At 26.3% G+C, this 14,191-nt stretch overlaps 1 protein-coding gene across 1 annotated transcript in view; it reads left to right on the plus strand.

The window, feature by feature from the left end:
- The first annotated feature begins 1,558 nt into the window (after nucleotides 1–1,558).
- The window catches only part of LOC117180015 (transcription factor TFIIIB component B''), a 13,683-nt gene continuing 1,050 nt past the window's right edge, over nucleotides 1,559–14,191 (plus strand). Inside the window, exons 1-4 of the mRNA XM_033372294.1 lie at nucleotides 1,559–2,279; nucleotides 4,157–4,598; nucleotides 7,201–7,628; nucleotides 10,597–10,695. Of these exons, the coding sequence (XP_033228185.1) occupies nucleotides 1,589–2,279; nucleotides 4,157–4,598; nucleotides 7,201–7,628; nucleotides 10,597–10,695 (1,660 nt within the window). The 5' untranslated portion in view covers nucleotides 1,559–1,588. The remainder of the gene's footprint in view (nucleotides 2,280–4,156; nucleotides 4,599–7,200; nucleotides 7,629–10,596; nucleotides 10,696–14,191) is intronic.

Raw genomic sequence — 14,191 nt, forward strand, 5'->3', positions numbered from 1 at the left:
TTCGGTCAAAACCATTTCCTATCTTCATCTATTCGGTCGAAATTTGAACTGTATTATTGAAAATCAACTTTTGCAATTAAAAACTTAATTATTTCATTTTTGGTCGAAAATTTATCTTATTTTGGCGAAGATTCATTTATTTTTTGGAAAATTAATCATCTTTCTTCAAAATTCAACAACTTTGTTGAGAATGTATGTACTTTGTTAAAATTCTTTTCTTTTTTTTTATATATAAAGTAATTTTTTGGTTCAAAATGCAACTATTGGCTTTGAAACTAAGATTTTAAAGTTGATAATTCAAGTATTTTGTTGAAAATTTTTCTTTTTGGTTACATTCTACTATTTTCAATTTAATATTAAAATATTTTGTTCTTGAAATTTTTTTTAACTGAAAGTTTAACAATTTCTTTAAAAATTCACTTTGCATTGAAAATTATTTTTTTTTATTGACATTTTTTTGTAGTGAAAATTTAAACATTCCGTTTTTTATTAGAAATTGATATTTTTTAGTTTAAAATTTTAACTATTTAATTAAAAAATCGTATTTTTTGGTGGAATATTGAACTATATGTTTGAAGGTTGATGTATTTTGTTGAAAATTCGTCTTTTTGGTAGAAAATTAATCTTTTTGGTTCAAAATTCGTCTTTTTGGGTGAAAATTCAACTATTTGGTGAAAATTTAACTGTTTTGTAGAAAGCTTGTCATTTTTACTTGAAAAGTCAACTTTTTAGATGAAAATTATTTTCTTTCTTGACTGAAAGTTTTTTTTTTATTAGAAATTCATCTCGTACTGAAAAATCGTCTTTTTGATTTTCAGAATCATCGCTCTTGGTAGATCTTTCATATTTTTGAAAAGGTTGAAAATGAATCTGTTTTGGTTGATAATCTGATTTTGATTTATAATAAAAATATTTTCTTGATTAAAATATCAACCATTACATTGTTTTGTTGAGCATTCATTAACAAAAATTAAATTACTGGGTTTAAAGTTGAACTTCTTTGTTAATTTAAAATAAACAGTCAGATTTGACCAAACGCCCCTCTCCCCAAATTATCTTACCTAATTTTTGAATGACTTCTAAATAAATTTATGAAAACAATTTAGTCGGCAAAAATTACGGAAGATAGTTGGGGGCGTATAAACCCTAATAAAAGCTCTTACAAAAAACTGTACGTGATTTGCGCACGGCCCCTTAAAAAAAATTATGCCTAAAAAATCTTGACATACCTGGAAGAAACTTGAAATTATGAGGTAATTTTCTTTCAGGATTTGAGGAGAGAGCCTGTATACAATTTTTTAAATTGGAACCAAGCCTTTTTTAAATTTCGTTTCAACAAAAATCCCACGTTTTGATAGCGTTTTTTTCATAATATTATTGTCCAAAAAATATTAATAACTGAAGTTGTTTTCTCATTTCAAACAATTTTAATTATTTTTTATATTTCTTAAATGTATTTAAGTTGCTTCAGTTTCATTTCAATATTTCTTAAATAACTGAACAATTTCCTAAATTACTTGTAAGTATTAATAATAATTTATTTTGTGTCTCAGAAAATTTTGTGCAGATTTACTAGAATCAGCAGAAAATGAGGCGCGCACGTATAAAAGTGCAAGCAACGGTGCCTGTTCGTCGAAAGGCGGTGCAACCAGCCACATCTGCAGATTCAGAAAAGCCCCCTCCTGCTTCCGATTCTGTCCCGGAAGTAGAAAAAACTATACCAGTTAAAGATGTAAAACTTGAAAAAATCGAAAATGCTCGTGAAAATAAAACTGAAAATCTAACAGAATCTTCTGAGAAACTTCAAGAAGAACCTGGTATCAGCTCATCAGAACCAAAAATTATCTTTACAAATGAAACTGAAAACAAAGCCCAAGAAAACAAGAGTGAAAATGTAGAAGAAGATATAGCAGAATGTCATGCTCTAATTAAAAAAGAGATCATTGCTGATGATCATCAGCAAAGGGAGATTGTCAAAGTTACTGAAAAACTGGTCGATTCTGTGGTGAATGAAGAATCGACTTCCGTCGACAATCAAAAAGATAGTTCCCTTAAAAGTAAAGAAATTGATTCCTTTACGGAGATGGCAGCAGATTCCTCTGCAAATAAAGAAATTAATAATACTGAAGTCAGCAAAGAAACAAATTTGGAAACTGAAGTGAAGAATGTAGAAATTAGTAAACAAGTGGAAGTTCTTAAAGACAGTAAAGATGGAGATCCTAGTGCTAAAAAACAAACGGAAAAAGAAGTTCCAGAAACATTTAGTCCACATGTTGAGGGTAAGATTAACTAAATTCATTCCTTTTTTTAAATTAATTTTTGTCATCCCTTAGGAAAAAAATAGTATAGGAAAATCAGTATAAGTTTATAATGGATTTCCTATCATTTTTATTCTCGTTTACGGGAAATTCATTGAATAAAATAATTGTATAGAAAATGATTATAGCATAATTATTATTAGAATAAATAATACAAAAGTATTGAAGGAATTCATAAAAAAGATAGGCAAACTACAAAGGAATGATTTATCGTTTGAAATTTTATTTAAATTCATGAAAATTCTTTGGAATCTCTTGAATTCTTTGGGATTTATATAGAAATCTCTTGACAATTTCAAAATCATAATTGGAAGTCTTGTACAATCCCTTAATCCCTGAAGTTCTCTAGAAATTCATTAAAATCCTTTAAATTCATTTAAATCTATTTGAAATTTTTGGAATGTGAATTAAATTAAAGGTATTCATTAAAGTTCTCTAGGAAAAAAGTTCAAATCCCTAGTAATCTTTAAAGTCTCTTCAAATTCTTGGAAATATTTGAAATTCTCTTAAATCTCTTAAAATTTTATGAAATTTCTTGAAATCCGTTGAAATATTTTTAAATTCCTTGAAAAGCATTAAAATCTTTTTAAATTTGTGGTAATATTTGGCGATCCATAGAAATCTTTTTAAATCCGATAATTCCCGTTGAAAGTTTAAGAATCCGTTGAAGTCCTTCGTAATCCCTTGAAATATTTTGGAATGACTTAAAATCTTCGAAAAGGTTTGGAAGTCTTTGAAATCCTCTTAAATTCCTGGAAATGTTCAGATATTTTACGAAATTTATTGAAATCTGTGGGAAATCCACACAAATATTTTGTAATCCCATAAAATCCATTGAAAAACCTTAAAATCCGTGGAATTCCTTCGAAATCTCTGATGAAAGTTCTTGGAATCCGCTGAAATATTTTCAGATTTCTTGAAACCCGTCAGAATCTTTTAAATTTTGTAGGGATATTTGAAAATCCATAGAAATCTTTCGAAATTTGGTAAAATCCTTTGATAAGCCGTATAATGCGTTGAAGTACCTCGAAATTTCTTGGAATTTTTTTTAAATCCCCGGAAAGATTTAAAACTCCTCTTAAAATTTTAAAAATATTTGGAAATCTTTTGAAATCCCATAAAATCCATTAAAAGCCTTAAAATCCGTGGTAGTCCTTCCAATCTCTTGAAATCCTCTAAAATCATTTAAAATTCATCTTTTTGGTAGAAATTAATCTTCTTGGTTGAAAATTCATCTAGATGGTCAAAAATTCAACTGTTCTAGTTAAAGATTCGTCATTTTAGTTGAAAATTCATTTTTCTGGTTTAAAATAGAACTATTCCAGTTAAAGATTTAGAAGTTTAGTTGAAAATTCATCACTTTCTTTGAAAACGTAAATATTTTTTTTTATGTTAGTTTTTTTGTGGAAAGTAATTTTTTAACTGAAAATTCATAAGTTTGTTTAAACATGAATTTTTTTAACTTTAAGTCTAATTATTTAAATTTTGGTTATCAATTTGTCTTTCTTAATCAAAATGAATTTTTTGTTTGAAAATTCAACTATTTCAGTTCAATTGATATTTTTTAGTGCAAAATGTAAATATTCCTTTAAAAATTCATTTATTTTGCAAGATTTAACTCTAGATGATATTTAGAATGAACTTCTTGAATTAAAATAAATGTTTGCGTTGAGAGATAAATATAAATATGTTACTTTTTACTTTTTTTTACCAGGAAAATTGACAAACTTGACCGGGAATTTGAAATCGTCTGCCGAATAGCCACCCTGATATTGAATTTCCTATTTTTTCCTCAGAGGTGTTCAAATACTTTATAATTTGAAATCCTAATATTTCAGCAAATCCCACGAAGCATCCACAAAGTCGTTCCTGCTTCATGCGACCCGTTCCTCGATTAGATAGTGGAGGAAGAGTACGGAGAAACAGCGTCCAAGGAAGTGGAGCAAGTGCGAGTGAATCGGAAGACGATTCTAGAAAATCATCAATTTCACCTCGTGTGAGAAGCGATTCGATTTGTTCCGTCCAAAGTAACAAAGACGGTTCCAGCACTTTTCATGGTGTTTCAAAATTAAAATTCGGTCAAAAGAGACGATTAACGGTCTCAGAATCGGCAAGAAAACTGGCTGAAGCTCGAAGGGAATTTATGCTGAAGCACGAGAATAAACCTCCTGATCGAAACACCTTAACTATGTACGATTTGATTTACTATAATCCAATCAGCAATCCTATGTCAGGAACTAATAGTCCGAATGCGCATCCTAGAAAGATGTCCGTTTGCTCGTAAGTCTAATTAATATTTTCTTTTGTAATTTTAATTTTAAAACCTTTCTATTTTATTTTCAAACTAATTTAATTTTGTTTAGGTTTATTTGTTTCCAAGGTTGTATAAATTTAATTTTTGTAAGATTCTTGAGAATATTCGAAAATCACTTAAAAAATTTCAGAAATGTCAAATAATAATTGCAATATAAAAGTTAATCTTCAACCAAATAATTTAATTGTCCAAACCTGATGAATTCTCAACGAAGAAGGTAGAAGTTGATATTTGAATTTTTAAAAATAGTTGAATTCATCCTAAAAAAGACAAATTTTCAAAGATAATAGTTAATTTTCTACCAAAGTGATGAAACTTGAAACAACAGAAAAATTTACTTTTTAACAAAGTAGTACAAATTTTAATCAAGTAGTTGACTTCCCGCCAAAAAAGATTAATTCTGAGCGAAAAATGTAACAGTTAATATTTCAATCAAACAATAATTGAAATAGAAACAGTTGCATTAATAAAAACCGATTTTTTAAACAAAATAGTTTAATCCACAACGAAAAATATGAATTCTCAAGAAAATATATAATAACTTATATTAAAACTAAAAAATATTATTTTAAATCAAAAAAAAAGTTTAAAGACAAAAAAGATTCAAAATTTTAGCCAACTTATTATTTAAGTGGAAAAATAATTCTCATTACTAAATAAAAATTTCGAATAACTATTTTGTAAGTTTCTTTGTTTCGTTATTTGCTTTAAGATTATATAAATATAATTTTCCTAGGTTTCTCGAGAAAATTGAAACAGATTTTTAAAGGTTTCAAATATGTGGAAAAAGTATAGAGAAAATTTCTAATAAATTTCTTTTAATTTTACAACATTTTACAAAAATTTAGGAAACATGTGAGTCAGTTTAAAAGATATTTATGGCTTTTTAACGGTTGGAAAATTTCTAAAATATTTGATCAATTTATGGAAATTTTTCAAAGTTTAAAAATACTTCTAATCTCTTCAAAACTTTAAAAATTCCTAAATATCTTTCAGGCTTACTTGAATTGAGTGTCCCCATGCAAGAACAAGAATTAGATTTTTATAGCGTGTCGGAGTTGACCCCTGACTACTAAAAATACAAAATCGAAATTTTGAATTTTAAAATAAATATTGTAGACCATTACATTCCGAATATTTTTGTCTGTTAGAAAATCGTATCTTTTTTAGTTTTTAACAAATTGCAAAAAATTGAATTTTTAAAAGTCAATTTTTAATTCAATTTTTTCCTTCAACGCTTGCTCAAATCCAGTATTTTGGAATTTCTTTATAAAATTTAAAGGCAGTTTTCGTTATAGAATTCTTGTTTCGACCGTTAGAAATAAAACGAGGAAAATCTGAAGCAAACAAAAACGTATTGTGAAGAAGTTGTTCTATTAATATATTTTTAAAAACCTCTGCAGAAAACTTCTTTATCCTTTTTTGAACAACTTCTTCACAGGAAGTTTTTTTTTGCTCAAAATTTCCTCGATAAACGAATCGCTCAAAAATGTTGTGAAATGATAATGCAATAGATCGGAAAATAATTTTTTATATTGTTTTAAATCCAAATTTAAAGTTTTATCTCTGTCATAACACGAATGCTATAGGAATATGTCTAAATTTTATAAAGAAATTACAACAACTGTGGGAAGCAAATTTGCGGAATGCAATTCCAATATGGATTTTTAGACCTCAGGGTTCAACTACCCCGCGCTAGACAAATCTACGTCTCGTTCTTGCATGGAATACTTAATTATTCTTAAAATTACCTTAAAATCTTGCGATTTCATTTTTGATAATTTTGGAAATCTTTTGTATTTTTTTAGAACTTTTTTCATATATTCTCTTAAAAATTAGTTTTTTCAAATAACAAACCACTTTCAGTATTTCCAGGAAAACTTTTTTATTTTCTTGAAACCTTTCAGAACCCTTAAAAAGCTTCTAAATTTTTTTTCCGAAATCTTTAAAAATCTACAGTTTTTCTTAAATTTAATGAAATCAAAAATATTTGTTTTCAATCTTAATTATTTTTTAATTATTATGTTTTTTATTTGTCTTCATAATTTCAGATTCAAATTTCGTCAAAAATTATGTAAACCTGCAAAATTGAACAATCAGTTTACATTTTTCATGAAAAAAACAAATTTGTGTATTTTAAAACCTTGCAAAAACTTCAAAAATCTACATTTTGTTTAAAAAATTTGATATATTTTTAAAATAATAAAAAGTTTTCATAATAATTTTCAAAATCATGCGAGAATTGAACAAATAATGTCCTAAAATATTCCAGCTTCTTTTCCGATATATTTGGAAATCTACAAAGCTTAAAATTAATCTTTTTCAATACAGCCTAAGTCATAAATTAAAATATTCTCAGTTTTTGTCCCTAATTTCATTTTTCTCATCTCTTTGAAAGTGCGAAAAAACAGAATTTATTTATTTATTTATTAATAGATCAATACAATCAATATTCGCACAGTATGCAAATAATCAGGTATTGAAAAAACTACAATGCGTGTAAGATTTTCGTTCCATCAATTTTGTTTCTATGGATAGAATCATGATCTTTTGCATTTCATTTTACAGAGTAGCACCCGAAGAGATAAAAGAAAAAGAAGAAGTGGCGGAAGACGAACCGACGGCGATGCCTGTGCCGCGAGTAAAAGTCGGGCCCAACGGAGAATTGATTCTCGATCAGACGAGTTTGATAATCGAGCGAACGGAAAAGGAGAAGAACAGGTCTGGACCGATTGTTCTCGATGAAAATAATAGTGGTGGCTTTTATAAACGTCGTCAGAAAAGTAAGGAATGGTCAAAATGGGACACTCTACGATTTTATAGAGCGCTGAGTAATATTGGGACCGACTTTCTTTTGATGCAAAGCTTCTTCCCTAAAAGAACTCGTCAGGAATTGAAGCTAAAGTTCAAAAAAGAAGAGCGTACGAATAAAGAATTGGTCGAGAAGGCTCTCAAGTGTCAAGTATTCGACATGGAAGTCTTGAAAGAAGAAATGGGTAAGAAAAAAATATATAATCGATAGATTGATAGAATTTTCAGGACTAGATTTTTTTTATTCGAAACTTATTTAGTAATTATTTAAAAAGAAATTGTGCAAAATTAAAAATAAAATTGCGTGAAAATCTTTCAGATTCTTTTTCGACAATTTTCGAAATCTTTTAGAATATTTGGAAACCTTTTTACATGTTTTCTTAAAATAAAAAAATCATTAAAAAATTTCCCAGGAATCTTGAGACAACTTTTTTATTTCCTTGAAACCTTTAAAACCTTTCAAACGAAAAAAAGCTTCTACATCTTTTGTTCGAAATCTTCAAAAATCTGTAGTTTGTCTAAAATGTATTGAAATAAAAAATATCTTTTTTCTTGTCTTAGTAATTATTTTAGTACTTTATGGTGAATTTTAAACCGAATTTTATCATGATTCATAATAATATTCGAGAGAATTCTTTATAACTCTATAATTATTGAAAATCCTTTTACATTTTTTGGTGGAAATAATTGTTATGATTTTTTACGAAAAGCTTTACGAATTTTTAATGCATTTTTGACTTAAAAATAGTGTTTTCGTAGAAATCTATCCTAAAAAATCTCTGATTTTCGTATTTTTTTGTTGTAATTTTTTGTGGCAGGTATTAACTCAATTGAATCTTCCTAATACATCAAAAGTTTTTAAACCCCAAAATGTGTAAAAAAAAATTAAAGTCTAAAAGTTTTCACGTATCTCTCAACACTTTTGAACATTTCTGTGTTGAGGAAATCTAAATACTTTGGAATCTTTTTATTTTACGAAAAACTACAGCGTTCTATGAGGGTAACGTTTTCATATGAATTTGTGGAAAATTATCGATTTGGGGTAGAAAAACGTAGAAAAATTAATAATAAACAATTATAGTTGATAACAATGATTAATTAAAGCTTCATTTCGAAAACTTAGATTTTTTTCTATTTTTTCTATGCAATTTCATTGACAAATTAACTTTTTGGTAACAAATTTTATTATTTGGTTAAAAATGAACATTTTTGATTGAAAACTCATGTATTTGGTTGAAAAGTCTTTTTTTGGTGTTGTTGAAAATTCAACTAATTTATTACAATTTTTTTCTGGAGATGCATAATTTTATTTGAAAATTCATCTCTTCAAATGAAAATTTAACTACTTTGTTGAAAAATAATTCATAGAAATATTTTATTACATATTTAATCAGCTTTGCAGAAATTCCTCATTTCTTAAGAAAACTTGTTAATAATAATGAGAAATTAAAGCTTAGATAACGTAGATTTTTCTATTTTTTCTATGAAAATAGTATTCATTTATACTTGTATCTAGAAATATGAGACTATAGTGGTGACTGTTTTTAGTTTGTTTATCTATTAATCAAGTTTGCGATTTTTCTGTACCATCAATGTTGTTTATCAAAATTTCCGAACTAATTTTATTTCATAATAAAATTTATTCCTAAATGTTCCTCAAAATTAGTGATAAAATATAAAATTTAAGATCATTGTTTTCATTTAGGAGAATCTTAAAGGATTTTAGAAAAACTGAATTATTCCATAAGATACATAAAAGTTTTGAAAAGATTCGAAAATATCTTAAAACTTGTTAAGATTTTAAAACATGTCAAAGAAAATTTACATTTGTAAAAATGAAGAGAGTAAGCAGCATTTTATGATTGTTGAATTGTTTCAAAAAAATAAACAAATTTTCTTAAAATTTCTGGGAAAATTTTGTTATGATTTTTTAATTTAAAAAATTAATATAAAGAGGATGCTTAAAACATTTGAACAGATTTCAAAAATTGTCAGACAAAGAATCTGGTGAATTTTAAGGTAATTTTTTAAATTATATCAATTTTTTTAAATTTTGGGATAAATACGAATAATTTCGAAAGACATTTAGAAGGTTTAGAAGTTTATGGAATTTTTTTTTTAATTTTACGAAAAATTTTAAAGATACTTAGAAAGTTTAGAAGTTTAAAAAAAAATAATTTAAAATATGATAAGATTTCAAAAAGTTTGAAGACAATTTGGATTTTTCAACATTTTTATTCAAAATTTAGAAGCGTTTTAAGAATTTTGAAAGTGATCCAAGAAAGTAAATAAATTTTCTTAAGATACATGGTAAAATTTCAAGTAAGTTTTTATTCTGAAAAATGAATTTAAGAGGAAAATTATTACAAATTTCAAGTGATTTCTTAAAATGGAGAATAAGAAGATAAAATATTTTAAAGTAAAATTTATCAATTTTGCAATGTAAGCTTAAGAGATGTTTAGAATTTTTGAAAAATTTCCAAAATAATTTAAATAATTAAATCACAAAAATATTATGTGGTTTAAAATTAACAAGGTATCACATTATATCAAATTAAAATTTTGAAACGCCTATATGTTGAATGCGTTTTAATTGTGCGTTTAGTAAGAGATTTAATTTTTACAACCGGGAAAAATCGGAAAACAACCGAGAATTTGTAATTCTACAATAAGAAAAACTATTTTAAAAATTGCAAATATAGCGTTTGCAAATTACCGCTTTTTGTAGAAATCTACAAGTTTATATACAAAACTATTTGAAAAAATTACATTTTTATCATAGAATTGTAGATTTTCCTATATATTATCTAAAACTAAAATATAAAAACCTACATATATTTTTTCCAGGAGAATATTTTCGTAAAATTTCATACAAAGTTGTAAATATTCAAAATCTTTATAGAAATTCGTAATAAATATAGTTTTTAGTTTTCGTAATAGTTTGCCATAGAAAATTTTCCCTCTCGGGTTTGCATTTATTAATCATTGAATTGAATCAATATTTTAAAAAGCTCACCCGGTTTTTTTTTCAAAGTAGACCTAGAAAATCTGGAAAAATGGGGAAATTTTTAAACCAGACTTCTATTGCAACCTTGTTTTTTACAAGCCAGTTTGATTATAAATCTTTTAAAATAAATTGTCTTCTTTTTTCAGCGACCTTTGAAGAAAACGAGAGGAAGGAAATAGAAATTTCTAAATCGAAAGCAGATGTTGTGAAAAAGCAACTCAAAACTAAGCGCCCGGCCAAATGTCGTAAGAAATGCTATGCTACTTCCAAAATTTTTTCTGATAAAGTACATGACTATAGGGAAACAACTGTGGCAAACAGTCGTCATTTTTTTTGCTTGAAAATTTAACGGTTTTATTGAAAATTTATCCTTTTGGGTTGAAAATTGAACTATTTTGATAGAAGATTCTTTTCTTTAGTACCTATATTTAGTGAAAAATTTAAAGGCTTGGTCGGAAGTTGAACTAATTCGTTAAAAATTCAATTTTCTAATACAAGATAGTTTTAACTGCAAATTTAATTATTTCGTTTTTTGTGAAAATTTTTCTTTTTGAGTTGAAAATTCATATATTTTTTTTAATTTTCTTTTTTTTGCATAAAATTAAGATTCTTGCTAGAAAATTAGTGTTTTTGGTAGAAAATTAATGTTCTTGATTGAAAATTTATATTTTTGGTAGAAAATTCAACAATTTGGTTGACGATTACCTTTTTTTGTTGACAATTCATGTTTTTCATTGAAAATTCAGTTATTTGATTAAAAATTAATTTACTTGGTAGACATTTCAAGAATTTTATGAAAGCCATTTTTTTGGTTAAAAAATCAACTATTTTATTAAAAATGTGCCTATTTTAGATAAAAATTCAACTGTTTCGGTAGAAAATTCAGCAATTTCATTGGCAAATTACCTTTTTGGTTACAAATTAAATTTTTTGTTTGAAAACTCATGTATTTTGTTGAAACTTCATGTTTTTTTGGTAGAAAATTAATTTTTTCGGTTGAAAAGTCTTTTTTGTGTGTTGTTGAAAATTCAACTGATTTGTTACCATTTTTGTTGCTGGGAATGCATAATTTTATTTGAAATTTCATCTCTGATTGAAAATTTAACAACTTTGTTGAAAAATAATTTATTTTTTGGCTATAAATTTATTTCTTAACTCAAAATGGAACTATTGCAGTGGCATATTCATCATTTTATTTCAAGGTTCATCGTTTCAGTAAAAAAATTCATCTCTTTGGTCAAAAATTGAACCTTTTGGTTAAAGTTCATGTATTTCGTTAAAAATTAAATTATTTGTTGGAAAACTAATCGACTTTGTTAAAAATTTAACAAAGTTTTGAAAAGGTATTCCTTTTGGTTGAAAAGTCAACTTTTTCGTTAAAAATTTGTTTCTGTGATTGAGCATTCAACTATTTTATTCAAAATTCGTCTTTTTTAGTTAAAAATGCAACCGCTTTGGTAGAAAAATCAACAATTTCGTTAAAATATTGATGTTTGGTTGAAAATTCAATTGTGCTGTAAAAAATTAACCGTTTTCTTGAAAATTCATGTTTCTTTTAATTTCACTGGTTTGTTAAAAATTCGTTTTTGGCTGGAGATGCATAATTTTATTAAAAAATTAATCTCTGGTTGAAAATTTAACTATTTCGTTGAAAAAATATTTTTTAACTGAAAATTGAACCATTTCAGTTGAAGGTATATCATTTTAGTTGAAGGTATATCATTTTAGTTGAAAATTCATCTATTTGGTTAAAAACTCAACTATTTGTTGAAGATTCATGTATTTTGTTGAAAATTAATCTACCTTGTTCAAAATTAAAGAATTTTATTATAAAGTATCCTTTTTGGTTGAAAATTCAAATGTTTTAATAAAAATTCGTCTTTTTTAATTGACTTTGACTGTTTTTTATTTAAAATTAAAATCTGTTTTTGGGTGAAATATCAACTATTACATTTTTTGATGAAAATTCATCTCTTAGTTTGAAAATTTAACTACTTTATTGAAAAATCCTTTCTTTTTTTTTGTTGAAAATTTATTTTTTCAGTTAAAATTGATCTATTTCAGTTGCATATTCATCATTTTAGTTGAAAATTCTTTTTTTTTTTTGTGAAATTACTCTTCTTAGTTGAAAATTCAACTATATTTAAAAGTTAATATATTTTGTTGGAAATTTAATTATTTCTATAAAAAGTAATCCTTCTTGGTTGAGAATTTGCGTGAGACTAGTTTCAGTGGTGCTCCCTGGTTATTTTGAGCCAGGAAAGAAAAAAATCGTACTACACGTTTTTAAGAAAAAAAGATTTTTTTCACTTTGAACAATTAAAAACCTCATTTTTCTCGAAAAGTATGCAAAATATGAATCGCACTTATGGGTCAAAATTTTTCAGCTTCCTGAAATCTAATCAATTGTACCTTTTCATATTTTTATATTGTTTAATTCAATAAATGTGTTTAAAAATATAGAAAAAAATCGATCAAAATCGACTAAAATAGTTATTTAGTTTAACGAATTTAAACAGTTTATTTTTAAAAACGTTTCTTTTTAGTCCACGGACTATTCAAATAATATTTTCTCATTTTTCTCAAAAACTATGAAAAATATGAATAGCAGTTCATAGTTCAAAATTATTCAGCTTTATGAAACCTATTAAAATTTACCCTTACCAGATTTATATCTTCTTTGCTTGAACAAACTTAAGTCGATTTATTAGATTCAAGGAAGGAGGTTTTTAAAAAGAAAATCTTGAAGTTCGTCAAACCAAATGCTGTTTTAGTCGTTTTGATAAATTTTTGACAATTTTAGAGTTAAAATCTTATTTTTCTTTACTTTGAAGCTCAGGTTCCTCAATAATATCATGGAACGTGTTCTTTACATAAGGGCATGTGATACTTAGAAAATTGTCGATTTTACCAGTTTTAGGTTCCCCCGGCTTTTTTTTCTAGAATAATAAATATTTTTGTCTTAAAAATTTGGAAAATGATGCGAACATGCTAACGGACGTCTCCACACACTTTTTTTGTAGGTTAATTCAAAAAAGTTTTAATTTAGCAAAATGTGATTAATTTGCATAGCGCTTAGGAAATAGAATCGATTTTTTCAGTGTTAGATTCCCCTGGCTTTTTTAATAGGATAAGAAATATTTTGCCTTCAAAATCTGGGAAATGATAGCGAACATACTAACAGACGTCCCCACACACTTTTTTTGTGTTTTTTTATCAAAAAATTTTTGATATTGCTAACAACGTGCTTGTATATTTCGAGGTTATGTGTGTTACAATTCACCCGAGCGTTGCTCCCAAACTACACAATATTTTTGGCCGAAAACTTTGGACTTACAAATAAACATAGTAACTAATCTCCCGGAACTAACCTTGTTTTCAGGCAATCAAAAAGTTTATTTCATAAATAATTTCCAGATTATCGGAAATGTTTTTGGAAACATTAATTGAATGAAACAATATTAACATCTGAAAAGGGTAGAATTATATAGATTTCAGGAAGCTGAACAATTTTGAACTATGAACTGCGATTCATATTTTGCGTCGTTTTCGAGAAAAATGAGATCCCTAATTGTAAAAATAAAAAAATCTTTTTCTTAAAAACGCTTAGTACGATTTTTTCCTTTCTACTTACTTTTGAGTTGAACTTAATCGAGGCTAGCCGTGCAGGGTAATTATTTATGTAGAGGTAATTAAGGAGAATCCGAAGTAATCTCTATCTCCCTAAGACCTAATTTTTAT

The sequence above is a fragment of the Belonocnema kinseyi genome, chromosome 9, assembly GCF_010883055.1.
Source record: "Belonocnema kinseyi isolate 2016_QV_RU_SX_M_011 chromosome 9, B_treatae_v1, whole genome shotgun sequence".
In the NCBI taxonomy this organism is placed as follows: domain Eukaryota; kingdom Metazoa; phylum Arthropoda; class Insecta; order Hymenoptera; family Cynipidae; genus Belonocnema; species Belonocnema kinseyi.